The sequence below is a fragment of the Chiloscyllium punctatum genome, chromosome 20 (assembly GCF_047496795.1).
Source record: "Chiloscyllium punctatum isolate Juve2018m chromosome 20, sChiPun1.3, whole genome shotgun sequence".
Taxonomy (NCBI): Eukaryota; Metazoa; Chordata; class Chondrichthyes; order Orectolobiformes; family Hemiscylliidae; genus Chiloscyllium; species Chiloscyllium punctatum.
The window spans coordinates 61821807-61848037 of NC_092758.1; the positions used below are offsets into that span (position 1 = coordinate 61821807).

Below are 26231 nucleotides of genomic sequence, written 5' to 3' on the forward strand. Positions count from 1 at the left end.
AAGATCCTGCTATGGAATCAGAGAATTTGAAGCGTTCTCCCAAGGTTAGGATAAAGTTGACAACCTTCCAACCATGGAGGTTTGGATGGAGTTTACAAGAGGACGGTGCTTCTTCCTACCTGGAAACAATGCTAAAAGAGGACTTAGGGAGGACGGGAAACGTGAGTGACATGACACTTGCGGATGACAAGTCCCATAAGCGGTCTTGCCTATCACTCTCCTGCTCAGCATGTCTCAGGTCAGCACAGCTTTAAGCTCTTATTTCCATACAAGAGCTTCTCATCCTCAATGCAGACAATATTCACATTCCACCTGAGCCTATTGCCCACTTGCACCCATGTCTCAGTCACTAATCACAAGTGGCATCCTTATCCCTTCTCTTGACAAATCTTCCCAAGCAATCGCACTTCTCTGTTTTCTTTTTTGTCAGAGAGAGAGTTCACAATTTGGCAAGTGGGAGAGATTTCAGTGGGCAGAGATGGCATTGGGGGTGTTCTCCAGCGATGTGTTGACAACTGTTATCTGAAATGGCTAACAAACATCAGCAAACAAAAATATTGTTCCTGGGAGGGGATAACCAGAGTTTCTAGAGTTGTTAGGGTAGTGTGTGAAAATGTTTTAATTGGTGTAATGTGAAGTTACTCTTAAGTAGAGCCTGATATCTCACAAGAGACAATTATGCATCTCAGATGCAATGTAAGTAGTTTGTTAATTATTATAGAATAAACCTATTAATTGTTCAAGTTTGGGCTACAATTCTGCATAGAATATTATCTGGGCATTCTTCACACACAGACCAATATCAGAAAGAAGGATTGATAACAGCAAATTGATCCAAGATATCCCAGATCATATCAAACATGATAAAGCGACAGCAATGAGAACTTTGTCAAATACAAGATTTCTGACAGTGGTGAACACCGCTGTGTCCCACTGTAATTTGAAGGAGTGGTGCAAAGTTCAACCAGACAATGCTGGCAAGAAGAAGTATTCTACAATACACACAATTATTTGAGGAGAAGCAACAAGGAAAACATTCGATCAGAAAATTGAGTGTATCTAAATATTCAGCAGTGTGAATGCATACTTAAGATTCTGTGAAAACAGAAGTCAGCATTAAAAATGCTGCTGGAGTCATAACAGCTGTAAACATGTTTGTAAAAACTTAAACCAACTAGCAAGAGTGAAAACTCTAGGGAAGGCCAAGCAGAACCTCATTGGGGGAAAAAATCTGACTGATTCTTGATTTCAGTTCTGTCCTTTAGTGGAAAAGTGAAAAAGTCTCTATTTAAAAGGAAAATTCTAGGCTAGAAGCTTAAACAATGCTTAAAGAGATATCGAAGTAAAGGAGCATTGTAACAACTGTTTTTGAAAAAAATCAGGAAAAGCTGCTAAAAATGGTCACGAATTAGTAAATTGAGGAAAGAGTAATATAAATCAATTAATATGCATGGTAAAAATTGAAAGCTTGAAGAGTTTATAAAAACAAAAAATTCTGAGAAGCAAAAATCATTTGTTGTTCAACTGAAATTATTGCTACATCACACAAGGTCAGCATGATGCCATCTTTTTCAGTGTAAAACAGCATAATCCTCAGAAAAGAAGCAGAGAAGGCATGAATCCACCACAGTGTTAATGAGGGCATGAAAATGACAAAAGAAGGGAAAATGCTATGAAAAGACAGGCCTTATTCCATCTTGTACAAGTTAAACTAGAGTAATCCCTCAATTTAAAGCCTTTTAAGGATCTTCAAATGTTCAAAAACAACTTATAAGGCAAAACAGATCTATAATTCTGAAGCATTTAGGAACTTTTGTCGTTAATTAACAGAAATTAAGGCACATTTCTGAAATGGTAAATCAGAAGATAAAACTTTAATTTCATAAACACAATAAAGCACAGTTTGGGAGAAGATTTGTAGCTCGGGTGCTCGTTGTTGTGGTTCTGTTCGCCGAGCTGGGAATTTGTCTTGCAAACGTTTCGTCCCCTGTCTAGGTGACATCCTCAGTGCTTGGGAGCCTCCTGTGAAGCACTTCTGTGCTGTTTCCTCCGGCATTTATAGTGGCCTGTCTCTGCCGCTTCCGGTTGTCAGTTCGAGCTGCCCGCTGTAGTGGCCGGTATATTGGGTCCAGGTCGATGTGTTTGTCAACCTGGACCCAATATACCGGCCACTACAGCGGACAGCTCGAACTGACAACCGGAAGGGGCAGAGACAGGCCACTATAAATGCCGGAGGAAACAGCACAGAAGCGCTTCACAGGAGGCTCCCAAGTACTGAGGATGTCACCTAGACAGGGGACGAAACGTTTGCAAGACAAATTCCCAGCTCGGCGAACAGAACCACAACAACAATAAAGCACATAAAAATAAAGCTTTATTATCAATGAAACATAATTATCCAGTAATTAAAAAGGACTTGCTTAAGAAGATTCCATGCTGAATATAACTAAAGTGATTAAACAATTTAAAACCATGAACAGTAAAATCAGTTACATGGGCAAACAAAACCTGCAACAGTTTACAAGTAAATTATTTAAATAAGAGGAACAAACAACAGTAGGTAAATATCGTGAAATTACTGAAAGATATTAGATCTAGCAGATTCAAAATCACAATTTTTTCAAATAGTAAATTGCTCCATATGTGGGAAAAATAATTTGTTAAATATTCTTAAATATATTTCTTTACTCTGTAAGTCTGGTTGAAGTTCAAGTTTTAAAATAGCAAAATGTAAAAAAAAGAGGCAGACATCTTTAATTAAAATAGCATTTGACAAGAACTTTACATCAGAAAAATTCAGCTTCCTGGGAAGCAGGTGATAATTTTATTTTAGGGCGGCACGGTGGCTCAGCGGTTAGCACTACTGCCTCACAGCACCAGGGACCCAGTTTGATTCCTGCCTCGGGCGACTGTCTGTGTGGCGTTTGCATATTTTCCCTGTGTCTGCGTGGGTTTCCTCCCACTAATCCAAAGATGTACAGGTCAGGTGAATTGGTCATGTGTTAGATGCATTAGTCAGGGGTAAATATAGGGTCGGGGAATGGGTCTGGATGGGTTACTTTTCAGAGGGTTGGTGTGGACTTGTTGGGCCAAAAGGCCTGCTTCCATACTGTATGGAATATAACCTTTAGTCATTGGCAAAATTTTGTGATTATGCATATTTACCACAACTACTTGAAAATAAAATTCACATTAATCCCTTTCAGATATGCTACAAACTCATCTGTACCAACCTTCTAATGCGATATGCCACAGGATGGATCAGCTGAACATCCCATTCAATCCTTTGATATTAGAAATCATGTTCCAACTGTGGAGTTTTAAAAAATCACATAAACAGAAGCAATATTCTGCTTTATCATGCCACTGCATGAATGGGACTTTTCCAGAGAATATTGAAGAGTCAAGCACAACTGTTCAACCACAGAACTAATAATGCTAATGTATACCAAAAGGTAATCATTTTACAGCATGCGCCTTTGGAAGAAAAGCCCAATACCAAGAATTGTCTTCATTAGAACACATCATTTTGTAATGATATGCCATCTTTCGATGATCCAAATCACTGTTTCTTCAGTGTAATAAGTGACCTGTCTGAAGTAGCTATGACAAGAATGATTGTTATATATAACCTAACTAAGTTTAAACTTGACAATGAGGGCGGAATTGTGGATAGGGGGATGTTCAAAATAAATCTCGCCAACCTTTGATCATTCATGACCACTTTTCACACTGGGAGCGCAGTCCTGCCAAAGAGTGTCCAGATGTGAGCAGCAACCTGCAATGTCTCCTAAGACATTAGGGTATGAGAGCTGAACCTGTCTGGGATCTCTGTTTTTGGTTTAAGGTCTTCTTCCAACTGCATTTCAGTATCAAATCGATCTTCCCTAGGGAGGGACGTGTTGCTTAAGAGAGAAAAATTGGTGGTGCTCCTGCGACTGCTGCAGCTGTTGGCAGTGCTAATGATGTATATTCATATGCGTGTGTAGAGTTGCAAGTTAGAAGTGCATAAACTGCTCCCATGCCATGTTGAAGGTTGGCAGCAGGGAATTGCAACTGAAGGTGAATACAGTGCTAGGCAGGCTGTGCTTTGAACAGCAGCTTCTGACCTGGTCATGACTGGAGTTCTTCAGTATAACTTCACAACTTGTTAGTTTCACAGGAGAAGCTCTTCCTAATGTACAATCACGTTAAGGACCCTAAAAATCTGCTAACAGGTTGAGGAACATGTTTTCTGGCCTGGAAATCTAGGATTATGGGTTAACAAACCCCATAATTGGCTGCTTAACAATTTCAACCACTTTTTAACCTGACAAATCCAAGGGGATTCCTTTCAAGCATTCAGAGTCATCCTAGGAAAAGCCAGAGGAGAGCAGGATCATGCCAGATCCTGATACATAATCAATTTCTAGGATTTTCCCACCCCATTGGGTAAATATCTCAAGCTCCCATATTCAGAAAAAGCCATTTGAGGTCTGCTTACATTTTTTTCCAAAAGGTCCAGACAATTAAAATGCAACTAAATTGCTCGCCAGGGAGAGTTAAATACTGTGAAAATATCTTTCCTTTCTTATTTTTTAATCTCTAAATTTTAAGTAATTTATTTAAATTATTTTTCATACTTATTATGATTATTTCTTAATAGTTTCAAGCTTCTCATTGATCAAAATTGGCAGATTGCCACTTGATACTATAATCTACACCATATTTGGTTTCTTCCCAGAAGCACAGGGGAATGTTGAAACTTGATTTCCCACAGGGCCTTGGTTATTCCTGAATTGGACTGCATGATGGAATTGAACTGTCAAAACAAATCAATATAATTGTCCATATAATTGTCCATTCAACAGCTCATTTTGCTTTATGCAAATTATTATATTCTGTGTTGTGGTTACAAAATAAAATTTAAAACACACTAAAATCTAACCAGGTCATAAAAACTCCCTCTACCCAGTCAAAAAGAAGTAAATTCCCAAATCTCAGTGATGTGATCAAAAAACAGAAAGGCAGAGCCACCAATACCTGGAAGGGAACATCAGTGGGTCTTCTTTTAACAGTGTCTCTGAAAGTTACAGCAATGTCAGACAGCTCTCAAGCAGAACATTTGGATTGATTCTATCATGAAGTTCCTTGAGCAGTCTGTCATTTGCAGACTCACCAGAGCTTTCCAACAAGCACCAGACGTAGCTTGGCTGGTGGTGAGAAAGGTACTGCCCGTCAGATCCTTCATGCATGCCCAGTCTTTGTGCGACACCACACACTGCCCTTGCAGTGGCTGTGCTGGTGAAGAGACTGTCACACATCTCTTTCTGGAATGTCCCTTTGCAAAGGAGTTCTGGAGAGAGATGCAGAGGATTTTGTCAGTCAAAGTTCATCCTGAGCAGTTCCATGATGCAGGATTCTTGCTCAAAGGACTGCTCCCTGGGGACTGCCTTGAAGACCATCAATCTAGTGAAAAATGCTCTTTGGTCTCCCTGAAACTGGCTGGTCTTCCAGTGTGGTAGAAGTGGGTACTGCAGATGTTGGCGATCAGAGTCAAGATTAGAATGGTGCTGGAAAAGTACAGCAGGTCAGACAGCATCAGAGGAGCAGGAAAAATGACATTTTGGGCAAAAGCCCTTCATCAGGATTTTTATCTTCTCCTCGGATGCTGCCTGACCTGCTGTGCTTTTCCAGCACCACACTAATCTGGTCTTCCAGTGCAAAAGAGTTGACCTTGACCTAGTGTTGCAGACTAGCACATTCCAATGATCAGGATTACATGCTGGGGGATGCACTAAAATTTGGGGCAGCTTCCAAAAAGGCACAATGGGGAATCATCACCATCTAAGATCTTTCTGCAAAAGTTTAATAAGGGTCCATTCAGTCATCAGACCCTCTTAGTGCCTCAAAACGAACATAAATAGTTTCCTGCATAAGTAGAAGATGCCTTTGTTTTTGAAATGTAGAGTTCTAAGAACTGTGAAAATTCTAAAGTTTTGTTCGATTCGTTTTCCCCTCTGCAAAAACAGCACAGAACTGATTTAGAACTTTTATACGTGCTTATAGGTGAACACCTGGGGTAACCAAGAAACACCCACCTGATATGTTTCTTTCAGATATGTCATAGTTGTGGGGGCGGTGCTCAGGCAGAAAATTTGCTCTAGCCCTACTCCACTCAATTCCCAATATCTGTGGCCCTTGGAGTTTCTCGGCAAAACCAGATTTACCCTAAATTACGTTCTCGTTTTGACTAGAAAGCTTTGTCTCCATTCAGTGTTTCAGAACAAAAGTAATTCAATCCGGATGTCAGTGGTATTTAGATTAAATGTTTTATTACTGTACAATTTTGTTATTCATGCTGTGCTTGATTGACATGGTGTATGGCATATTTCCAGAATTGATCAAATAGTTCTTCCAGAACATCAGCATTGTTGACACTGATGGGTTTTCCAGGAGCATTGTAATAAATTTTCTACAGCAGGTTAACTTTTCAAGAGATTTTTTTTTTAAAAATCTGCTATTAGGTCCTGAATAAAGCAAAATAATATTACAGCTGTCATACTGGACAGATACAAAATCAATGAAACTGTAAATGGTTTTGACTGCAAATTATATAATTCCATGAAATTTAATTCACTGGAAACCAATGTCGTAAAACCAAAAATGCTACAAGGAGCAATTCAGACTCTCATGTCACTGACCTACTCTCTACACAAATCTCGACGTCTTCTTTTACTTTAAATATTTAATCAGCACTTTCTCTAAGATGGCTTTAACAGTGACTGTTCATGATCTTTACGTAAAGAAATTTCTCCATTACAGACAACTTTAAATTGATGGTCCATCATCAGTGATTCCCAAGACTTTTCCTTCTCATCTTATCAAAACTGTTTGTAATTTTAAAACTTTCATTAAGCATTTCAGTTTTTACTGCTACTGTTGAAAAAGTCACAATGTCTTACGTTTCATACCTTTATACCTGTCCCATCTTAGCAAAGCTCCAAAGTAGCCTCTAAATGGCCTAATTAATGTCTACAATTCAAATTTAAATTTAGCTTAATGAGTACGATAAAATAGACATGTAAAGGTTTGACTACAAACTGGTCATGATTAGACCTAACTACGAAGAGAATCATATGTCCCGATTTATATTCAAAGCCATGAAGAGACTCTGGTGGGATTCCCTGAACATCTTGTAATAATTAACAGCATATTATTCAGACCTTTAAAACAGGTTTCCATGTTCTGGTTAGCCAAGTTGAAAGGCTGTTAGGCTGTTGGGAGAGAAAGTTGTCAGAGAACAAAAGCCAGATAAGACATAAAGGGATGGTGGAGGAACTAGAGATGCAAGTACGTTTGTTGGGACTAAAGAAAGAACTCCTGCTCCTGTTGTCAGCATGATCTAATGAAGGTTAAAGTATATCTAATTAATCCAGTTGAATTCTTAGAGAAGGTCACTAATGAGTGTCCAGTATAGACTTCACTTGAATTTGCACAAGAGACCATTAGCTTAAAAAGAAGTACACAGAATTTGAGGTGACTTTGAGACATGTTGATAATTGTTTGGGATAATTGCATTTGACAAGTATCTATGCTTAAAGTTTTGGAGTATATGGTAATTACTTGGTTAAAGAACTAGAGAATTTTCAGATGATGCCACATCAATAGATAGAGTAACTTGATGGGATATGCAAATTACACAGTCAGTCACTTTAACTCCAGCTGCCCATGGTCATATGAAATTTTGGTTTTGGCTTGATGGTCAACTATGTCTTAAACACTATCTACTGAAAAAGGTATTGAAACCCTTTTTGGCATAGCAATCTTTTACTGTACTTGTTATAGTTGAAGGTAGTGGGATGTGGAGATGCAGGCTTCACTAGCCTATTTTCCCAGTGTGCTCTTCTCAGCCAGCTAAGCCTTTGCTTCATTTCTTGTTGCTTTTCCAATATCCGTTCTTAGTTTTAATTGGTAAAACTATGGAAGATGGCATTGAATGTAGCTCAGTGCAAGAAAGTCAAATCTAATTTTGTTTTTATATAGATAAGTTAGGAGCTGTAAAGGAACAAGGCGATTCAGGCAACCATATACAAAAATAATCAATGCACAGCTTTGAAAAAAAAAGTTGGCCTCTATTTGAAAGTGGGTGGAAGTTACACTTTAGCTATGCAAAGCCTTGTCATATCTAATCAGGTATACTGTTCAGTTTTGAGTACAACCCAATCTCACGAAGGATACAAACTTTGGAGAGCACCGACTACAGATCGAGCAGAATGTTACTGGGGCTTAAAATATACATGATGCTTAGATTTGGTTTATGTTACTTCAAATTTGGCAGGTTGAATTATGATCTAAATTAGGTATTTACGATCATATAGAAATTTGATGGGGTAGATAGAAACGATCTTAATTGAAATCTGGAACAAGGCAAATAATTTTTAAATTACAACTAGCCAATCTTTTCATTCAGTGTAGTGGAAATCTGAAACTTGATTTCATCAAAAGCTGTGTGTCCTGGGTCAGAAGACATTTTTAATGCTGAAATTGACTTTTTAATGTTTATTTAAATGTTTAGGGTAAATAAAGGATATGAAGAGGATCAAAGAGAATTGAGTTACCTATCAACTATAATATAATAAGCGCAGTGGCACTGGCTTGCTTCACTTCCTAAATTCTTAAATAATTGGGTGTCTGAAACGGCATATATTACTGTTGCCTTGCACAAATTTACCTTTACAGCTTTGATTCTGTAGGTCATAAAACACCAAAAATTGTAATGTTCGAGCTACTGAATGTTACTGGTGAATAGGTACACAGGAAATACTTTCCGTTTTAAGAAGATAGGTTGTTAATCATGACTTTTTCCATATTCTTAATTTTGTTTTCACTTTTTTTAGTGAATTAGCCAGTTCTTTTTTTATCTCACTAAGGGGCTTGAGCCATCAAAATTTATTTGTATTTATTTGCTCATTTTGAGGTAATGTAATGTCTTGACAACACCTAACTAAGCAAGCAACAGCCAAAATTATAAATCCAGTTTCTGAGAGAAGGAAATTAGAAGAATTTAATCACAGCTGTTAATTTGTATGACACAATTTACTGCTGAATCATTTCTGGATGGTTTGAATCTGTAAGTTTTTATGTGTATAGTAACTATTGGAGTTTGGAAATCAGATTGAAAAGATTAAGTTGCAACAACAGTTTCAACATCAACAACTGACATTTATAAAGTGGCTTTAAAGTAATGAAACAACCCAAGGAATTCACATGAGCATTAAAAAATATACCAAGCAAAAAGAAATATTAGATCTGATTACCAAACTGCTGATCAGGTGGTAGGATTTGAGCAGTGTTTTAAAGGAGGAAGGCATGATACATGTGTAGCAGGGAATTCCTGAACTGGAGCCTAGGCAACTGAAGACACGGTCGCCAGTGGTGGAGCCATGATTACAAGAAATAGAGTTACTTAGGAAATTAAGGGGCCATCAGATACTTTGGAGGAATATTTTTGAATGATGATGAAAGGCTAGGCCATGGAGGGAATTGAAAACAAAAGCTAAGAATGTTAATAACAAGACATTGTTTAACTGGGAGCCTGCCTAGGTCAGTGAGCACAGGGATAGAGGAATGGGGCTTGTTGCAAGTTAAGACATGGGCGAGACAATTTCAGATACCCTCACGCTTATGAAGAACAGAATCTTAAAAGCATAAAGAAATAGAAGATTAGTTTATTTGGCCTTCTCAGCTTTGACCACCACTTGAGATCATGCTGGACCTGATCATAGCTTAAACTCCACTTTCCTGTTGGCCGTCCATAATCCTCAACTCCCTTGTAGATTAAAAATCTAATTCAGCCTTGAATATATTAAATGGCTCAGCTCTCTGAAATCTAAACACCAACAATGTTCCAAGAGAAGTAATTCCTCCTCATCAGTCTTAAATAGGAAAGGCCTTATTCTAAATCAATGCTCTCTTCTAGGTTATCCCCACAAGGGGAAACATCCATTCATAATCTACTTATTATTTATTCACTTGTGTGATGTGGGAATCGCTGGCTGGCTGGCCTGCATTTATTGCCTGTCCTCAGTTGCCCTTGAAAAGATGGTAGCAATCTGCCTTTTTGTACTGCTGTAGTCCACACTGTCGGTTGAATCACAATGCACTTCAGGATGGAATTCTAAGATTTTTACCCAGAGACAGTGAAGGAACGGCAATATATTTCCAAGTCAAGATGGTGAGTGGCATGGAGGGGAACTCAACATGCGATGGCATCCCCAAGCTTCTGCCGCCCTTGTCCTTCTAAATGGAAATGATTATGGGTTCGGAAGGTGCTATCTTTAGTGAATTTCTGCAATGCATCTTGTGATGCCAATCAAGCAGCTGCTTTGCCCTGGATGGTGTCAAGTTTCATGAGTGTTGTTGAAGTTGCACCCATCCAGGCAAGTGGGAAGAATTCTATCATACTCCATCTTGTGCATGTGGACAAGCTATGGGGAGTCAGGAGGGATGCTACTTGCCACAATATTCCTAGCCTCTGACTAGCTCTTATAACCAGTGTGTTTAGTCCAAAGATGTGCAGGCCAGGTGAATTGGCCATGCTAAATTGCCCATAGTGTTAGGCAAGGGGTAAATGTAGATGTAGGGGTATGGGTGGGTTACGCTTCGGCGGGGCGGTGTGGACTTGTTGGGCCGAAGGGCCTGTTTCCACACTGTAAATAATCTAATCTAATCTAATCTTATGTGACAAGTCCAATTGAGCTTCTTATCAATGGTAATCTCCAAAATGTTGATAGTAGGGGATTCAGTGATGATAACACCATTATTTAAAGGGGCAGTGGTTAGGTTGACTCTTATTGAAGATGATCATTGCTTGGCACTTGTGTAGCATGAATGTTACTTGCCAGTTGCCAGCCAAAGCTTAGATATTGCCCCCCAGATCTTGTTGCATTTGAACATGGACTGCTTCAATATCTGAGGAGCTGCAAACGGTGCCAAACATTGTGTAGTCATCAGCGAACACCCCTATTTCTGACCTTATGATGGTAAGAAGGTCATTCATGAAACAGCTGAAAAAGTTTGGGTGTAGGACACTACTCCGACGAACCCCTGCAGAGATATCCTGTAGCTGAGACAACTGACTTCCAACATCCACAACCATCTTCCTGTGTGCTAGGTATGACTTCAACTAATGGAAAGTTTGACCCTGAAAACCATTGTTTCTTTGATACTACACTCAGTTAAATATGGCCTTGGTGTCAAGAGCTGTCACACTCATCTCATCTCTGGAATTCAGCTCTTTTGTCCAGGTTTGGATCAAGGCTGTACTGAGGTCAGGAGCTCAGGGGCCCTGGTGAAACTCAAACTGGGCGTAACTGAGCACGTTATTGCTCAGCAGGTACTGCTTGTTTGCAGAGCTGATGACATTTTCATCTGTTTACTAATGATCAAAAGTAGACTAATGGCTGGGTTAGACCTGTTCTGCTTTATATGTACAAGGTTTTTATGAGCAATTTTCCTGGAAAAACTTGGCTAGGGGAGTGGCAACTTCTGGAGCACAAGTCTTCAGTACTGTTGCCACAATGTTCTCAGTGTCCATAGCCTTTGCAGCACATAGTACCTCCAACCATTCCTTGATATCATGTGGAGTGATATCTGTAATGCTGTGCACCACAGGAGGAGGTTGAAATGGATTCACTTGGCACTTCTGGCTGAAGATTGCTGCGAATGTTTCCGTTTCATGTTCTACACTGATATGTAGGTTTCTTAGATCATTATGGATGGAGATGTTTATGAGCTTCTTCCTCCAGTGAGTTGTTTAATCGTCTATGACCATTTATGAATATGTGGCAGGATTGCAGAGCTTAGATCAGAAGAGCCAAGGGATTACTTAGATTAGATTAGATTAGATTAGATTACTTACAGTGTGGAAACAGGTCCTTCGGCCCAACAAGTCCATACCGCCCCGCCGAAGCGCAACCCACCCATACCCCTACATTTACCCCTTACCTAACACTGCAGGCAATTTAGTATGGCCAATTCACCTGACCTGCACATCTTTGGAGTGTGGGAGGAAACCGGAGCACCCGGAGGAAACCCACGCAGACACGGGGAGAATGTGCAAACTCCACACAGTCAGTCGCCTGAGGCGGGAATTGAACCCGGGTCTCTGGCGCTCTGAGGCAGCAGTGCTAACCACTGTGCCACCGTGCCGCCCATATACTTATTCTATCACTTGCTGCTAATGCTAATTGGCATGCAAATAATCATATTTGGTAGGTTCACTATATTGACACTTCTTGCACTCTTTATTGAAACAGGGTTGATCCCTGGCGTGATGATAATGGTTGAATGGGGAATATGCCAGACCGTGAGGTTGCAGGTTGTGCTGGAGTACAATTCTGCTGTTGTTGATGGCCCCAGTGCTTCATGGATGTCCAGTTTTGAGTTGCTAGATCTGGTCAAGTCTGTCCCATTGAGCATGGTGATAGTACCACACAACACGACGGGTAGTGTCCTCAAAGTAAAGGCAGAACTTGTAATTATTTTAAGTTACTTCTTGATTTTCCACAACTCTTGTGGTACATCTTGTACCCTTCAATGACATAAAACTCTTGTTAAAAATCTCGGCCATTTTCATTTTTTAATTCCCTGGCATCATCCTGTCAGGGGCAAATGCTTACATTAACTCCATTTTATATTCTTACAGAATTTTTTACTGTTGGTTTCTTTATTTCCATCTTGGTTTCTGTCTTACTCAAATCTTTACATTTTTATATTCATTTTTTGCCGGCACCTAAAATTTTCTCTATCTTCTAGCCTGCCACTAACCTTGTACATCTTTTCTTTAAGGTTACTAATATTTTTAACTTCCCTGGTTAACCAAAGAAGTTACCCTTCTCATGGAATTTCAAGAGACTATACCTCAGACAAAAGTCATAACATTTCTCCTCATATGACTGTTATTGGTTCTCTGTTGTCTAACCTTTTAACCTATTTTTCCAAACCATTGTAGCCAAACTAATCTTCATACCAGTCATTTCTCATCTATAAACTGACTGAGTGGGTAACATTTCTGCTTCCTTGAGTGACATGAGCAATGGTGAGAAAGTTGGGAAAACATGCCGAAAATGGGAAATTCAGATTTTCAAGGTCAAGATCAAAATTTCAATTTTCCCCTTGCACTTTAAATGGTGAGTTCTGAATCTCACCAATAAGTAACCACTACCTTATTTCAATGTATTTGCAGTTCAGTGTTAGCTAAGCTCACCTCTTTTTTTTTCCCCCACACAATTTCCAATTCTCTCCATCCTGAGAACCTAGATGATGTAAATTTCCAACATAAAGGTCAGGGTGGTGATGAGGCAGCAGCAGTTTGCCACTTGTTTCTTCAAGACTTTCATCTAACTCTGTCTTCACCACGATGTTTCTTTGTGCTCTTCTTCCACCCTTCATTGCAATGGCAAATCACAAGACTCACTGCATCATTATGCCTACTTTTGGACTCTCATTACACTGCTACAGCCTTTCAGGGCTTCACTTTGGAGCTTAGGGACACTGTGAATTTACATGTTACTGGAAGAGTACTTTGCACTCAGACACATATGTATGTACACAAGTTGCATCTTATGGCTTTTAGCTTTATATCGTAGCATTCACTCACTTTGTGCATACTTTGTGCATACTCACTTTGAGGAATTGAGTATAGAAGCAAAGAGGTGCTTCTGCAGCTGTACAGGGCCCTGGTGAGACCACACCTGGAGTACTGTGTACAGTTCTGGTCTCCAAATTTGAGGAAAGACATTCTGGCTATTGAGGGAGTGCAGCGTAGATTCACGAGGTCAATTCCTGGAATGGCAGGATTGCCTTACACGGAAAGACTGAAGCGACTGGGCTTGTATACCCTTGAGTTTAGAAGACTGAGAGGGGATCTGATTGAAACGTATAGGATTATGAAAGGATTGGACACTCTGGCAGGAGGAAACATATTTCCGCTGATGGGAGAGTGCCGAACCAGAGGACACAACTTAAAAATACGGGGTAGACCATTTAGGACAGAGATGAGGAGAAACTACTTCACCCAGAGAGTGGTGGCTGTGTGGAATGCTCTGCCCCAGAGGGCAGTGGAGGCCCAGTCTCTGGATTCATTTAAGAAAGAATTGGATAGAGCTCTTAAAGATAGTGGAGTCAAGGGTTATGGAGATAAGGCTGGAACAGGATACTGATTGGGAATGATCAGCCATGATCATATTGAATGGCGGTGCAGGCTCGAAGGGCTGAATGGCCTACTCCTGCATCTATTGTCTATTGTCTACTTGGAAGCTGCTATCCTCTGAGGCACGCACTGCTTTTTCGCATAGTTGGGGAGAGAGCAGCTTGGAGAACTTAACAGCACAGCAGGTGGATGTATTGCTATATGGCACTATATAACATCAATGTCACACTTACAAACAGCTTTTGTGGCATCCCATATACCTCAATCATACAGCATGTGTGAATGTCAAAGAGGAGCAGTCCTTAATGAGGTCAAAGGGGCCTGCTTTGCTGGACAACAGAAAAAAGCAATGCCCTCCTTTCCACCAGCATCTCCAAATCCCTGTCAGTGAACCAATGTGCCAACTTGTCTTTCTCAGCCAATTGCTTTGGGTTAACAGTGCAAGATCATAGCATGAAGGCTGATTCCTGACTTGCAGCACCTGAAGTGCTATGGAACTGAGATCTGACTATGATTTCAACAACGTGAGTCAGGCAACATTCCAGCAACAGCAAGAACTGCTGCTTCCCTGTCACACAAATCTACAAGAGGCCAGTTGCAAAATTAATAGGAAAAGCAGAAGATAAAACTACTGTGAACAGGTGCTATGAACCTCACTTGAAGAAACATTTTGCTAAAAAACAGGGAAGGTTCAGCCCTGTAATCCTACCATATTATGATTACTTTTGCTAAGAGGATTCTTTGCTCTGAGATCACTAATTAATCCTATCTCATTACAGTATGGGACACCAGCCAGGAATGCACATGCATAGTCAGTCAATCTAAGGGCATGGATGAGGGTTTCAGTAGCAGATGAGCTGAGGCAGGGAGAAGTCCAGCTGAGTTTTGTTAAAGTATATCTCCGTCCAGATGCATAGTTCATGCTAGAGATAAATATACTTAGACTTCTTGATTCACTCCGAGCTCCTTCATATCTGTAATGAACCTTGTGATTCCTAATTTCTCTGAAGGATAAACTAAATAAATGAGAAAGCAGCCCATTACAATTTTCAAACTGCTGACCAATCATCCATTTAAAGTACTTATGGGCAGAGTCAAGTAAAGTGGCAGTGGATACAGTGCAAGCTGTCAGGGCCTTTGTGGCACAGTAGTAACGTCTCTATTTCAGAGCCAGGATGCCTGGGTTCAAATCCCACCTGCTCAAGAGGTGTGTCATAATAAGTTGATTAGAAAATATCTTCAATAAGCTGTTTACAAGGGGGTGGGCTCCATTTTCCTTGAAACCCATGCTCACAGGCAGCTCTTTCCCACAAATATTGACAATGAACCCATTAAGTTAACAATTGCAGTAGAATCTATGCTGAACAGATTCTGTGCCAAAAGCTTTCTTTGCTCTGTCATTGGTTTTGTCAACTGTCTATACCTTTGGGGTTTATTATTAAAGGAAACAGTGTTTAAAAGCAAAAGAAATAAATTACATGACTGCTGCAGTCAAAGCTTTCATCAATAAGCTGATTAAAATTTAAGGTAGCATGGTCACCAAGGTCCCCATTCATTGCAAATTCCTTCAAAACAGGATGATATTATGATTCACTCAGGGTTTAGCCAGTTCTTCCAAAAGTGTGTGTTAGCCATTTATTTACTTATTTTGTTTGTTTCTCTGTTCTCTGTCATTTTTGTCTCTTTGTTGGTGTATCATTTTGCTGTTGAAAAATGTGTTGCTGGAAAAGCACAGCAGGTCAGGCAGCATCCAAGGAACAGGAGAATCGAGGTTTCAGGCATAAGCCCTTCTTCAGGCTTATGCCTGAAACGTTGATTCTCCTGCTCCTTGGATGCTGCCTGACCTGCTGCACTTTTCCAGCAACACATTTTTCAGCTCTGATCTCCATCATCTGCAGTCCTCACTTTCTCCTATCATTTTGCTGTTACTGCTGTTTACTTCTAATATGCCCTTCTTTTAATGCTGTATTTCTTTCCATAGGTACCTTGCTTGATTTTACCCACTTCATTTTTTTATCATGCTGACTATTCACTATTTGTGGAACTCCCCGATTTGGACAAATTAGCAAACATAAAATGCTGGAAACTGTTGGTCAGGATACATCCATGGAAAGAAACATGGTTAATGGGCTCGATTATAAGCCACGGTCAAGTTCTCCACATTCCAGTGTGAATGCCGGAGGTGAAAGCATCTCTGCTTGGTTGGCTCACCTTGTTTAATTTTACTTCTACCTGAACCTTTATGATTCAGGCAATTCTGCTTCACGAAGGACAACCTCACTGATATCTACACTTACCACCACTGGAGCCTCAGAACAGGGTGCGAATAACAGTGCTAGTGGCCGTGATGATGATTATGGTTATGAAAACTTTTGTGTCATTTCAGGCTGGAGCAGATATTATTATCACTTGTCAGACTACTATTCACTGTGCACGAGGAAAGACACTGAGAGGCTGTTTTCCAAGTGAAGGTTGAATACATTTCACTCTTTCAGAGAGAAACAGAGCCTGGGAGGGAGAGGCACAATGATAATGTCACTGGATTAGTAATCCACAACACCAAACTTGTGGCACACAGTTAAGTTTGAACTTGATTCTTGAAAAAGTCTGGAATTAAAAGCTAGCCTAATGGCAACCATGCAACCAATGGTTCCTGATGAAGCGCTTTTGCCCGAAACGTCGATTTTCCTGCTCCTCGGATGCTGCCTGACCTGCTGTGCTTTTCCAGCACCACTCTAAATTTGAACCATGCAACCAATGTCCATTATTGTAAAAAACTCCACCTGATTCACTAATGAATTTTTAGAAGATTTCCTTCCCTTTCATATCTGGTATGCCTTACACATGACTCCAGACTTAACAGCAGTGTATCGATTCTTAACCATCCTGTGGGCAATGAGTGATAAGCTATAAAACACTGGCAAAGACAATGATGGCTACATGCCCTGAATGAATATAAAGCTAAACTTTTCAAATATTCATGTATAGTAGCAGGGGAGGAAGAACATGGAGAGGGTGTATACACTGACTGCATACATGCTGCTTTGCAGATATTACACATCAATAATGAAATATCATAAGGAACGTAAAGCTAACGTCCAAACATAGACAGTTTATCATGCAGATTGATGTCCAGTATTCTGGCAGCAGTCATGGTGCCTTCATTCAGTGCCAGACAGTTCTACCATTTGAATTACATCCACAGCATTAAACAGAGAATGGTTACTCGTCAACAAGAGCTTTCAACTGACCATATTAAACAAAATATCATGGATGGTGCAGCTCCAACCAGCTTTTTAAAGACAAAGGTTAGCTTCAGGTAGAACTGGATAGTCTTAAGTGCTGCTAGTCTCTCACGGTTTTCTGCCCATTCCCCCTTAAGTGTGCCACCATTCAATAGCATATTTAGAGATGGCTGCACTCTATCACTTACATAGCAAGTAGTATGCTTGCTGTTAGCATCGTGACTGAGGCAAACATTTTTAGATATTATACAATATCACAGCTGATATCTTTTGTAAAGTTACACAACACTACTGTGAACTTACACTTCAAAAGACAAAGAACAGACTTGAAAATCATGTGAAATTCTGGCACTGCGAGTATTATTTCTGAACTGCAATTTCATCTACTCAGTGTAAGTGTTACAGTTGTCCCATTCTATTGATAAAAAGCTAAATTAATAGTTATAGATTAGGCATTAGGGAGGTCCCATGAGTCATATTGACACTGAGAAACTAGACTGGCATCACAGATTACAAGGTTGCTGACAAGACTAGCAGTTTCTTTAATAGTTACAGAATATCACAAAATAAGCTATATAGTTTTATTCAATATAAGCATTAAAACCTGTTCTCTAAGTCTGGACTGAAATGATGCAGTTTTATGTTAATTAACATGTTGCACATTATGCTTAAATAATAATTGGTTGCATACAATTCATAAAACTGTCAATCAAAATAATTCAGAAACCCTTTAATTAAAGTTCAACAACTAGAACACTATTATATGTTTGGTAGTGTTCAGGTTTTTGTGCAATAACCAACCTAAAGTAATAGACGTATCCTCTATTTCTCAGACTACATGTCCTTTTAATATAAATGAATCACAAAATAAATTGTGAAAATACAGTCATAGAATCGTACAGCCAAGAAACAGACCCTTCTGCCCAACTCATCCAAGTTTCCAAAACTAAACTAGTCCCACATGCTGAAGTTTGGCTCATATCCCTCTAAACCTTCCTATTCACGTATCTATCGAAATGTCTTTTTAGTGTTGTAACTGTACTGTATCTACCACTTCTTCTGGCACTTCATTCCACACACAATCCACCCTGTGTGAAAAAAACTACCCCTTAGATCACTTCCAAATCTACCCTCAAAGATCACTACCCCCAGAATGGCATGTGAACAAACAGCTAAAAAGGTTAAATGCCACAGTCTGGATCAGTGCATCCGACTATATCTAAATGGCCTCACAAAGGTAGTCAACAACAGTAGATGCTGTACATTTTTAGAAGTTGTTCAGATAATGTAGATTTATTTAATTGGTTATGTATGTCGAATTGAGTGATCTGAATTAACACCTTTAAACTATGCTGAAAGTTTTAAGTTTGAAATAAAAATAACCTGCAGGTACATTCAGATGAGGAGTTAGCAGATAATATCAAAGTCTATTGAATACAAGCAAATTAAAACAATGTCATTATCTAATAACTAAAAACTAATGAGCACAGTGGCTCACTTGTTAGTACTGTTCCCTCACAGCACCAGGGACCCGGGTTCAATTTCACCTGTGTGGAGTTTCCACATTCTCGCTGTGCTTGCGTGGGTTTCCTCCAGGTGCTCCAGTTTCCTACCACAGTCCAAAGATGTGTAGGTTAGGTGAATTGACTATGCTAAGTTGTCCCATAATGTCCATCGATGTGCAGTCTGAGTGGATTAGCTACAGGAAATGCAAGGTTGCAGGGATAGGGTTGGGACCTGGGTGGGATTCTCTTCGGAGGGTCAGTGTGGATCCAATGGGCCAAATGGCTTACAAGTTATACAATGGTACATATTTCACAAGGTGGCTTTTGTTTTGGAGGAATGGATGAGGTGACATGATGTGACAACGAACTTCGAGCACTCACCATTATTTTCCCCTTAATACTGACTGCAACTTGAAGTTGTTATGCATGCACAGATTCACATGGAACTCCTAATGGTGTAGGCAATCTGTCAGTCAACACTCCAACACAGACTGTGCTGTGTCCTTCACTACCAATTTGAAAATGTTGCTCATAGAAACCCAAGCGGAAATTGGGTGTTTTGATGAACAAAATTTGCCCTGAAAAAGTAATTTTGTAATCTTTGATACATAGAGCTTTCGTTCCCTCTTCTCTGGGCAACATTGCAATGATAATGGGCTATAAGTTTGTTTTCCTAGCGCTGATTCGAAACAATGCCACTGTATCGAATGTCCTGGGACAAACAATATAACAGACCATGCCTCTAGCCCACTCAGGTTCCCGCATTGGTATAGAGTCATAGACCATGGAAACAAACCCTTCGGTCCAACCCGTCCATGTCGACCAGATATCCCAATCCAATCTAGTCCCACCTGCCAGCACCCGGCCTATATCCCTCCAAACCCTTCCTATTCATATACTCATCCAAATGCCTCTTAAATGTTGCAATTGTACAGCCTCCACCACATCCTCTGGCAGCTCATTCCATACACGGGCCACCCTCTGCTTGAATAAGTTGCCCTTTAGGTATCTTTTATATCTTTCCCCTCTCACCCTAAACCTATGCCCTCCAGTTCTGGACTCCTTGACACCAGGGAAAAGATTATGCCTATTTATCCTATCCATGCCCCTCATAATTTTGTAAACATCTATAAGGTCACCCCTCAGCCTCCAATGCTCCAGGGAAAACAGCCCCAGCCTGTTCAACCTCTCCCTGTAGTTCAGATCCTCCAACCCTGGCAACATCATTGTAAATCTTTTCTGAACCCTTTCAAGTTTCACAACATCTTTCCGATAGGAAGGAGACCAGAATTGCATGCAATATTCCAACAGTGGCCTAACCAATGTCCTGTACAGCCATAACATGACTTCCCAACTCCTGTACTCAATACTCTGACCAAAAAAGGAAAGCATACCAAACGCCTTCTTCGCTATCCTATCTACCTGCGACTCCACTTTCAAGGAGCTATGAATCTGCATTCCATGATCTCTTTGTTCAGCAACACTCCCTAGGACCTTACCATTAAGTGTATAAGTCCTGCTAAGATTTGCTTTCCCAAAATGCAGCACCTCGCATTTACCTGAATTAAACTCCATCTGCCACTTCTCAGCTCATTGGCCCATCTGGTTTAGATCCGGTTGTAATCTGAAATAACCCTCTTCGCTGTCCACTGCACCTCAAATTTTGGTATCATCTGCAAACTTACTAACTGTACCTCTTATGCTCGCATCCAAATCATTTATGTAAATGGCAAAAAGTAGAGGGCCCAGCATTGATCCTTGTGGCACTCCACTGGTCACAGGCCTCCAGTCTGAAAAGCAACCCTCCACCACCACCCTCTGTTTTCTACCTTTGAGCCAGTTCTGTATCCAAATGGCTAGTTCTCCCTGTATTCCATGAGATCTAACCTTGCTAATAAGTCTCTCATGGGGAACCTTGTCGAATGCCTTACTGAAGTCCATATAGATCACATCTACTGCTCTGCCCTCATCAATCCTCCTTGTTATTTCTTCAAAAAACTCAAACAAGTTTGTGAGACATGATTTCCCGTGCACAAAGTCATGTTGACTATCACGACTCAGTACTTGCCTTTCCAAAAACATGTACATCCTGTCCCTCAGGATTCCCTCCAACAACTTGCCCACCACCAAGGTCAGGCTCACCGGTCTATAGTTCCCTGGCTTGTCTTTATTGCCCTTCTTAAACAGTGGCACCACGTTGCCAACCTCCAGTCTTCTGGCACCTCACCTGGGACGATCGATGATACAAATTTCTCAGCAAGAGGCCCAGCAATCACTTCTCTAGCTTCCCACAGAGTTCTCGGGTACACCTGATCAGGTCCTGGGGATTTATTAACCTTTAACTGTTTAAACACATCCAGCACTTCCTCCTCTGTAATCTGGACATTTTGCAAGATGTCACCATCTATTTCCCTGCAGTCTATATCTTCCATATCCTTTTCCACTGTAAATACTGATGCAAATTATTCATTTAGTATCTCTCCAATTTTCTGTGGCTCCACACAAGGGCCGCCTTGTTGATCTCTGAGGGGCCCCATTCTCTCCCTAGTTATCCTTTTGTCCTTAATATATTTGTAAACACCCTTTGGATTCTCCTTAATTCTATTTGCCAAAGCTAACTCATGTCCCCGTTTTGCCCTCCTGATTTCCCTCTTAAATATACTCCTACTTTCTTTATACTCTTCTAAGGATTCACTTGATCTATCCTGTCTGTACCTGACATATGCTTCCTTCTTTTTCTTAACCAAACCCTCAATTTCTTTAGTCATCCAGCATTCCCTATACCTACCAGCCTTCCTTTTCATCCTGACAGGAATATACTTTCTCTGGATTCTTATTATCTCATTTCGGAAGGCTTCCCATTTTCCAGAAGTCCCTTTGTCTACGAACATCTGCCTCCAATCAGCTTTCGAAAGTTCTTGCCTAATACCGTCAAAATTGGCCTTTATCCAATTTAGAACTTCAACTTTTAGATCTGGTCTATCCTTTTCCATCACTATTTTAAAACGAATAGAATTATGGTCACTGGCCCCAAAGTGCTCCCCCATTGACACCTCAGTCCCCTGCCTTGCCTTATTTCCCAAGAGTTGGTCAAGTTTTGCACCTTCTCTAGTAGGTACGTCCACATAATGAATCAAAAAATTGTCTTGTACACACTTAAGAAATTTCTCTCCATCTAAACTTTTAGCAGTCCTAGTTGATGTTTGGAAAGTTAAAATCTCCTACCATAACTACCCTATTATTCTTACAGATAGCTGAGATCTCCTTACAAGTTTGTTTCTCAATTTCCCTTTGACTATTGGGGGGGTCTATAATACAATCCCAATAAGGTGATCATCCCTTTCTTATTTCTCAGTTCCACCCAAGTAACTTCCCTGGATGTATTTCCGGGAATATCCTCCGTCAGCACAGCTGTAATGCTATCCCTTATCAAAAATGCCACTCCCCCCTCCACTCTTGCCTCTCTTTCTATCCTTCCTGTAGCATTTTTATCCTGGAACATTAAGCTGCCAGTCCTGCACATCCCTGAGCCATGTTTCCGTAATTGCTATTATATCCCAGTCCCATGTTCCTAAACATGCCCTAAGTTAACCTGCCTTCCCTGTTAGGCCCCTTGCATTGAAATAAATGCAGTTTATTAGTCCTACCTTGTCCTGCCCTAACTGTTTGACTCACGTCGGTTTTCAGCTGTACCCGTCTCAGATCGATCTCTTTCCTCGCTATCTCCCTGGGTCCCACCCCACCGCCCCCCAAACTTACTAGTTTAAATCCTCCCAAGCAGTTCTAGCAAATTTCCCTGCCAGTATATTAGTTCCTTTCTAATTTAGGTGCAATCCGTCCTTCTTGTACAAGTCACTTCTACCCCAAAAGAGATTCCAATGATCCAAAAATGTGAATCCTTCTCCCATACACCAGCTCCTCAGCCATGCATTCATCTGCTCTATGCTCCTGTTCCTGCCCTCACTAGCTCTTAGCACTGGGAGTAATCCAGATATTACTACCCTCGAGGACCTCCTTTTTAAATATTTGCCTAACTCTCTGTAATCTCCCTTCAGAGTCTCAACCTTTTCCCTTCCAATGTCGTTGGTTCCAATGTGGACAATGACCTCCTGCTGGCCCCTCTCCCCGTGAGAACATTCTGCACCCTCTCTGAGACATCATTGATCCTGGCACCAGGGAAACAACACACCATTCTACTTTTTCTCTGCTGGCCACAGAAATGTCTGTCCATACCTCTGACTACAGAATCCTCTAACACAATTGATCTCTTGGAAGCCGCCGTACCCCTCGTTGCATTAGAGCCAACCTCAGTACCAGAAACTTGGCTGGTCATGCTATGGTCCCCTGAGAATCCATCACCCCTACATTTTCCAAAACAGCATACCTGTTTGAAATGGGTATATCCACAAAAGACTTCTGCCCTAGGTGCCTACCTCCCTTACCCTTTCTGGAGTTATCCCATCTGTGTGACTGTATCTGAGGCTTTCTCCCCTTCCTATAACTGCCATCCATTACATACTGTTGCTGTTGCAAATTCCTCATCGCTTCTATCTGTCTCTCCAACCGATCCACTCGATCTGATAAGATTTGCATTCAGCAGCATTTATGGCAGATATAATCCGCAGTAACCCTTAAACTCTCTTTAAACTCCCACATCTGACAAGAAGTACATATCACTGCAAAGGCCATTTTTGCTCCTTCACAATCTCCAGACCCAGAAAAAACACTGTCTTATTCCTATACAAACACAGCGCCAGGTTACATTGATAGCTATGGCTTATGTTTTAAGTTTAATCAAGGGACTTAGCTCCAAAAACATATAATCAAGAAAGGATCCACTGTACTCACTACTGCAGCCTTTCTCTTGGACAGACTCAAAACAACAATTAACTAATCTGATTCTGTGCTGTGAACTTCGCCCAACAGTTCCTCCAAGATTAGTTGTGAATTTCACTGTGTGTTAATTTTCCCAGATGCACTCCGATGTCCAGCGATACACGAATTCAAACAGCAAAGGCAGTAACTGTGCAGGTTCTCTCTCTCTCTCTCCTGCACTGTCCTCACCATGTGCTTCCTTTGTCTGCTCTTCTCCCTTTTAAACTGCTGTTGTTTTGACTTTTTTTTCCAAAGTTCCAAAACAATGCAACCGCATATAAAACAGTAATTGCTGCTCCTGGAATTCGAGGAAATCATCTCCAACACCTAAAATACCTCAAAAAAAGGAGCAGCTCTTTCAGCCAGAAATTTTCCCCGTCCTCCATCTTGGATTACCCAGAATCCTCTAGATCAGGATGGTGTTGACATAGTGGTAATGTGTTGCTTGTCCAGCAATCCAGAAGCCTCATGCTAATTTTCTGGGGAAATGGGCTTGAATCCCACAATGGCAGATGGTAGAAATTTGTATTCATTAAAACAAAAATCTGGAATTAAGAAGCTTGGCTAAAAGCAGCCATGTAACCACCATGAATACTACCTCAGAGATCTGAGCTCAAAATCTAGACAGACATCAGTACCAAGAAAAAGTGGATCATTAAAGGAGTCAAATCCATAACCCTCTGACTCAGAGTTGTAACTGATCCAAGAGGAAGTTCCTGATCTTACTCTAGAACTTGAGTAGACAATTTTCCAACATTTAGGCTAATCACAGGATGGAGCAAATTACAAAAGGTCAAACCAGGTTTGAAGTGTGCTCATGGTGGACAATTTTGTGATTGCTACAGCCCACGCAGTATTTCTTAACTTTTTTTTAGGTTCACGTGATACGGGCTTTGCAGGCTAGGCCAACATTTTTATTGCCCATCCCCAATTTTTCCTCTAGGCAGTTAAGAGTCAACTATATTGTAGGTCTGGAGTCACATTTACACCAGGCCAGGCAAATTATTTTTCCTGAAAACGGCATTAGTGAACCAGATGGGTTTTACAACAATCAATAGCGGTTACGTGGTTGCCATTAGTCTAGCTTTCTGTTTTCCAGATTTTTTTAAAATTAAATTCAAATTTTCACCATTTCCCATTGTGGGATTCAAACCCATGACTCCAGAACATTAGCCTGAGGTTCTGGATTGCTAGGTAAGTGACAATACCACAATGTCAACACCACCCTGATATCAATGGAAGAACATTGAGGTCATGGTTGCCTGTACTGTCTGTCCCAAGGCACTCCAAATAGTCCATGTGGCCTTGTTTTGAATCAGTATTGGGCAAACAAACTTAAAGTCTTTCAAACAAGACTTTAAACTAAGGCCTCTGTTTGATCTTTCAGATAAAATGCAAAAGTTCATGTCCCCCAATTTGAACAATATAGAAGCTTTCTCCAGTGCCCTGACCAGTACTAATCTCTTAACCATGATAATGGAAAGAAATTACTTGACCATTATAGCTTATTGCAATTTAGGGGATCTTTTGCATGTGTGACATCATAGCAGTAACTAACATCAAGAGCATTTAATTGGCTCTGAAGTGCACTTAGACATCCTGCGGTTCTGAATAGAACTACATGAATGAAATTGTTTTCATTTCTTTTAGTGATATCCTTTGGCATTCAATATCAGCATTCCATTTGATAAGGAACCATGCAGTATATTAATGACTGAGATCAAAACATTCCGTCAGAGACAAGTAACAAAATTCAACAGCATTTTGTTTACAAAGCAGAAAATTGAGAATAGACATTAAAGAAAATTATTCAGAATGGCTACGATAGGAAATTGTGTTCTCCAAGGTTCTGGGATCATTATTGTTCATTACTTAGAGAAACAATTTAGACATGGGATTAGAAATACAATTTCAAAACTTTGGGGATGACATCAAACTGGGGTCATATAGTTAACAGCAGAGGGCTATGACAAAATTCAAGAATCATTTAAAAACCTGCAAAAATGAGCAGCTCTTGGGGGTGGTGGAGCCGACAAGGTGACATTTGTGGCCAGAGCAGGATTCTTGACACAGCAGCAGCCTGGTTTGGCAGAGGAGCCAGGGATTTCTGGTTGCAGTATGCACCGAGTGAGGACTTTCTGGCACTGGCAAGGCAGCAGCTGCAGTGACAACAACATTTTATGCCCAGTATGGGGACTCCTGGTGTAATCAAGGCAACAGCATAGCCAGGGTCTCCTTGTTGTGATTGCGGTGAACCCAGAGTAGGGATTACTAGTTGTGAGTGAAGTGGCTGTGGCAGGGGAGTTGGAGACTCCTGGTTGCGGGCGCGCATGGTTTCAGAATGGGACTTGGCACGGTAAGGTAGGGCAAGTGGCAAAGAGATGATACTTAGAGAGTAGCTAATTCTATGCT

At 40.6% G+C, this 26231-nt stretch overlaps 1 protein-coding gene across 3 annotated transcripts in view; it reads right to left on the minus strand.

The window, feature by feature from the left end:
- Positions 1 to 26231, minus strand: part of nsg2 (neuronal vesicle trafficking associated 2) — an 80169-nt gene that overhangs the window by 18685 nt on the left and 35253 nt on the right. Inside the window, exon 4 of one of the 3 annotated variants that reach the window (XM_072591000.1) lies at positions 5066 to 5335. The exons of the other annotated variants lie outside the window; for them this stretch is intronic. Within the exon in view, the coding sequence (XP_072447101.1) occupies positions 5081 to 5335 (255 nt within the window). The 3' untranslated portion in view covers positions 5066 to 5080. Of the gene's footprint in view, positions 1 to 5065; positions 5336 to 26231 lie in introns of those variants that run through there. 3 annotated transcript variants of the gene reach the window in all.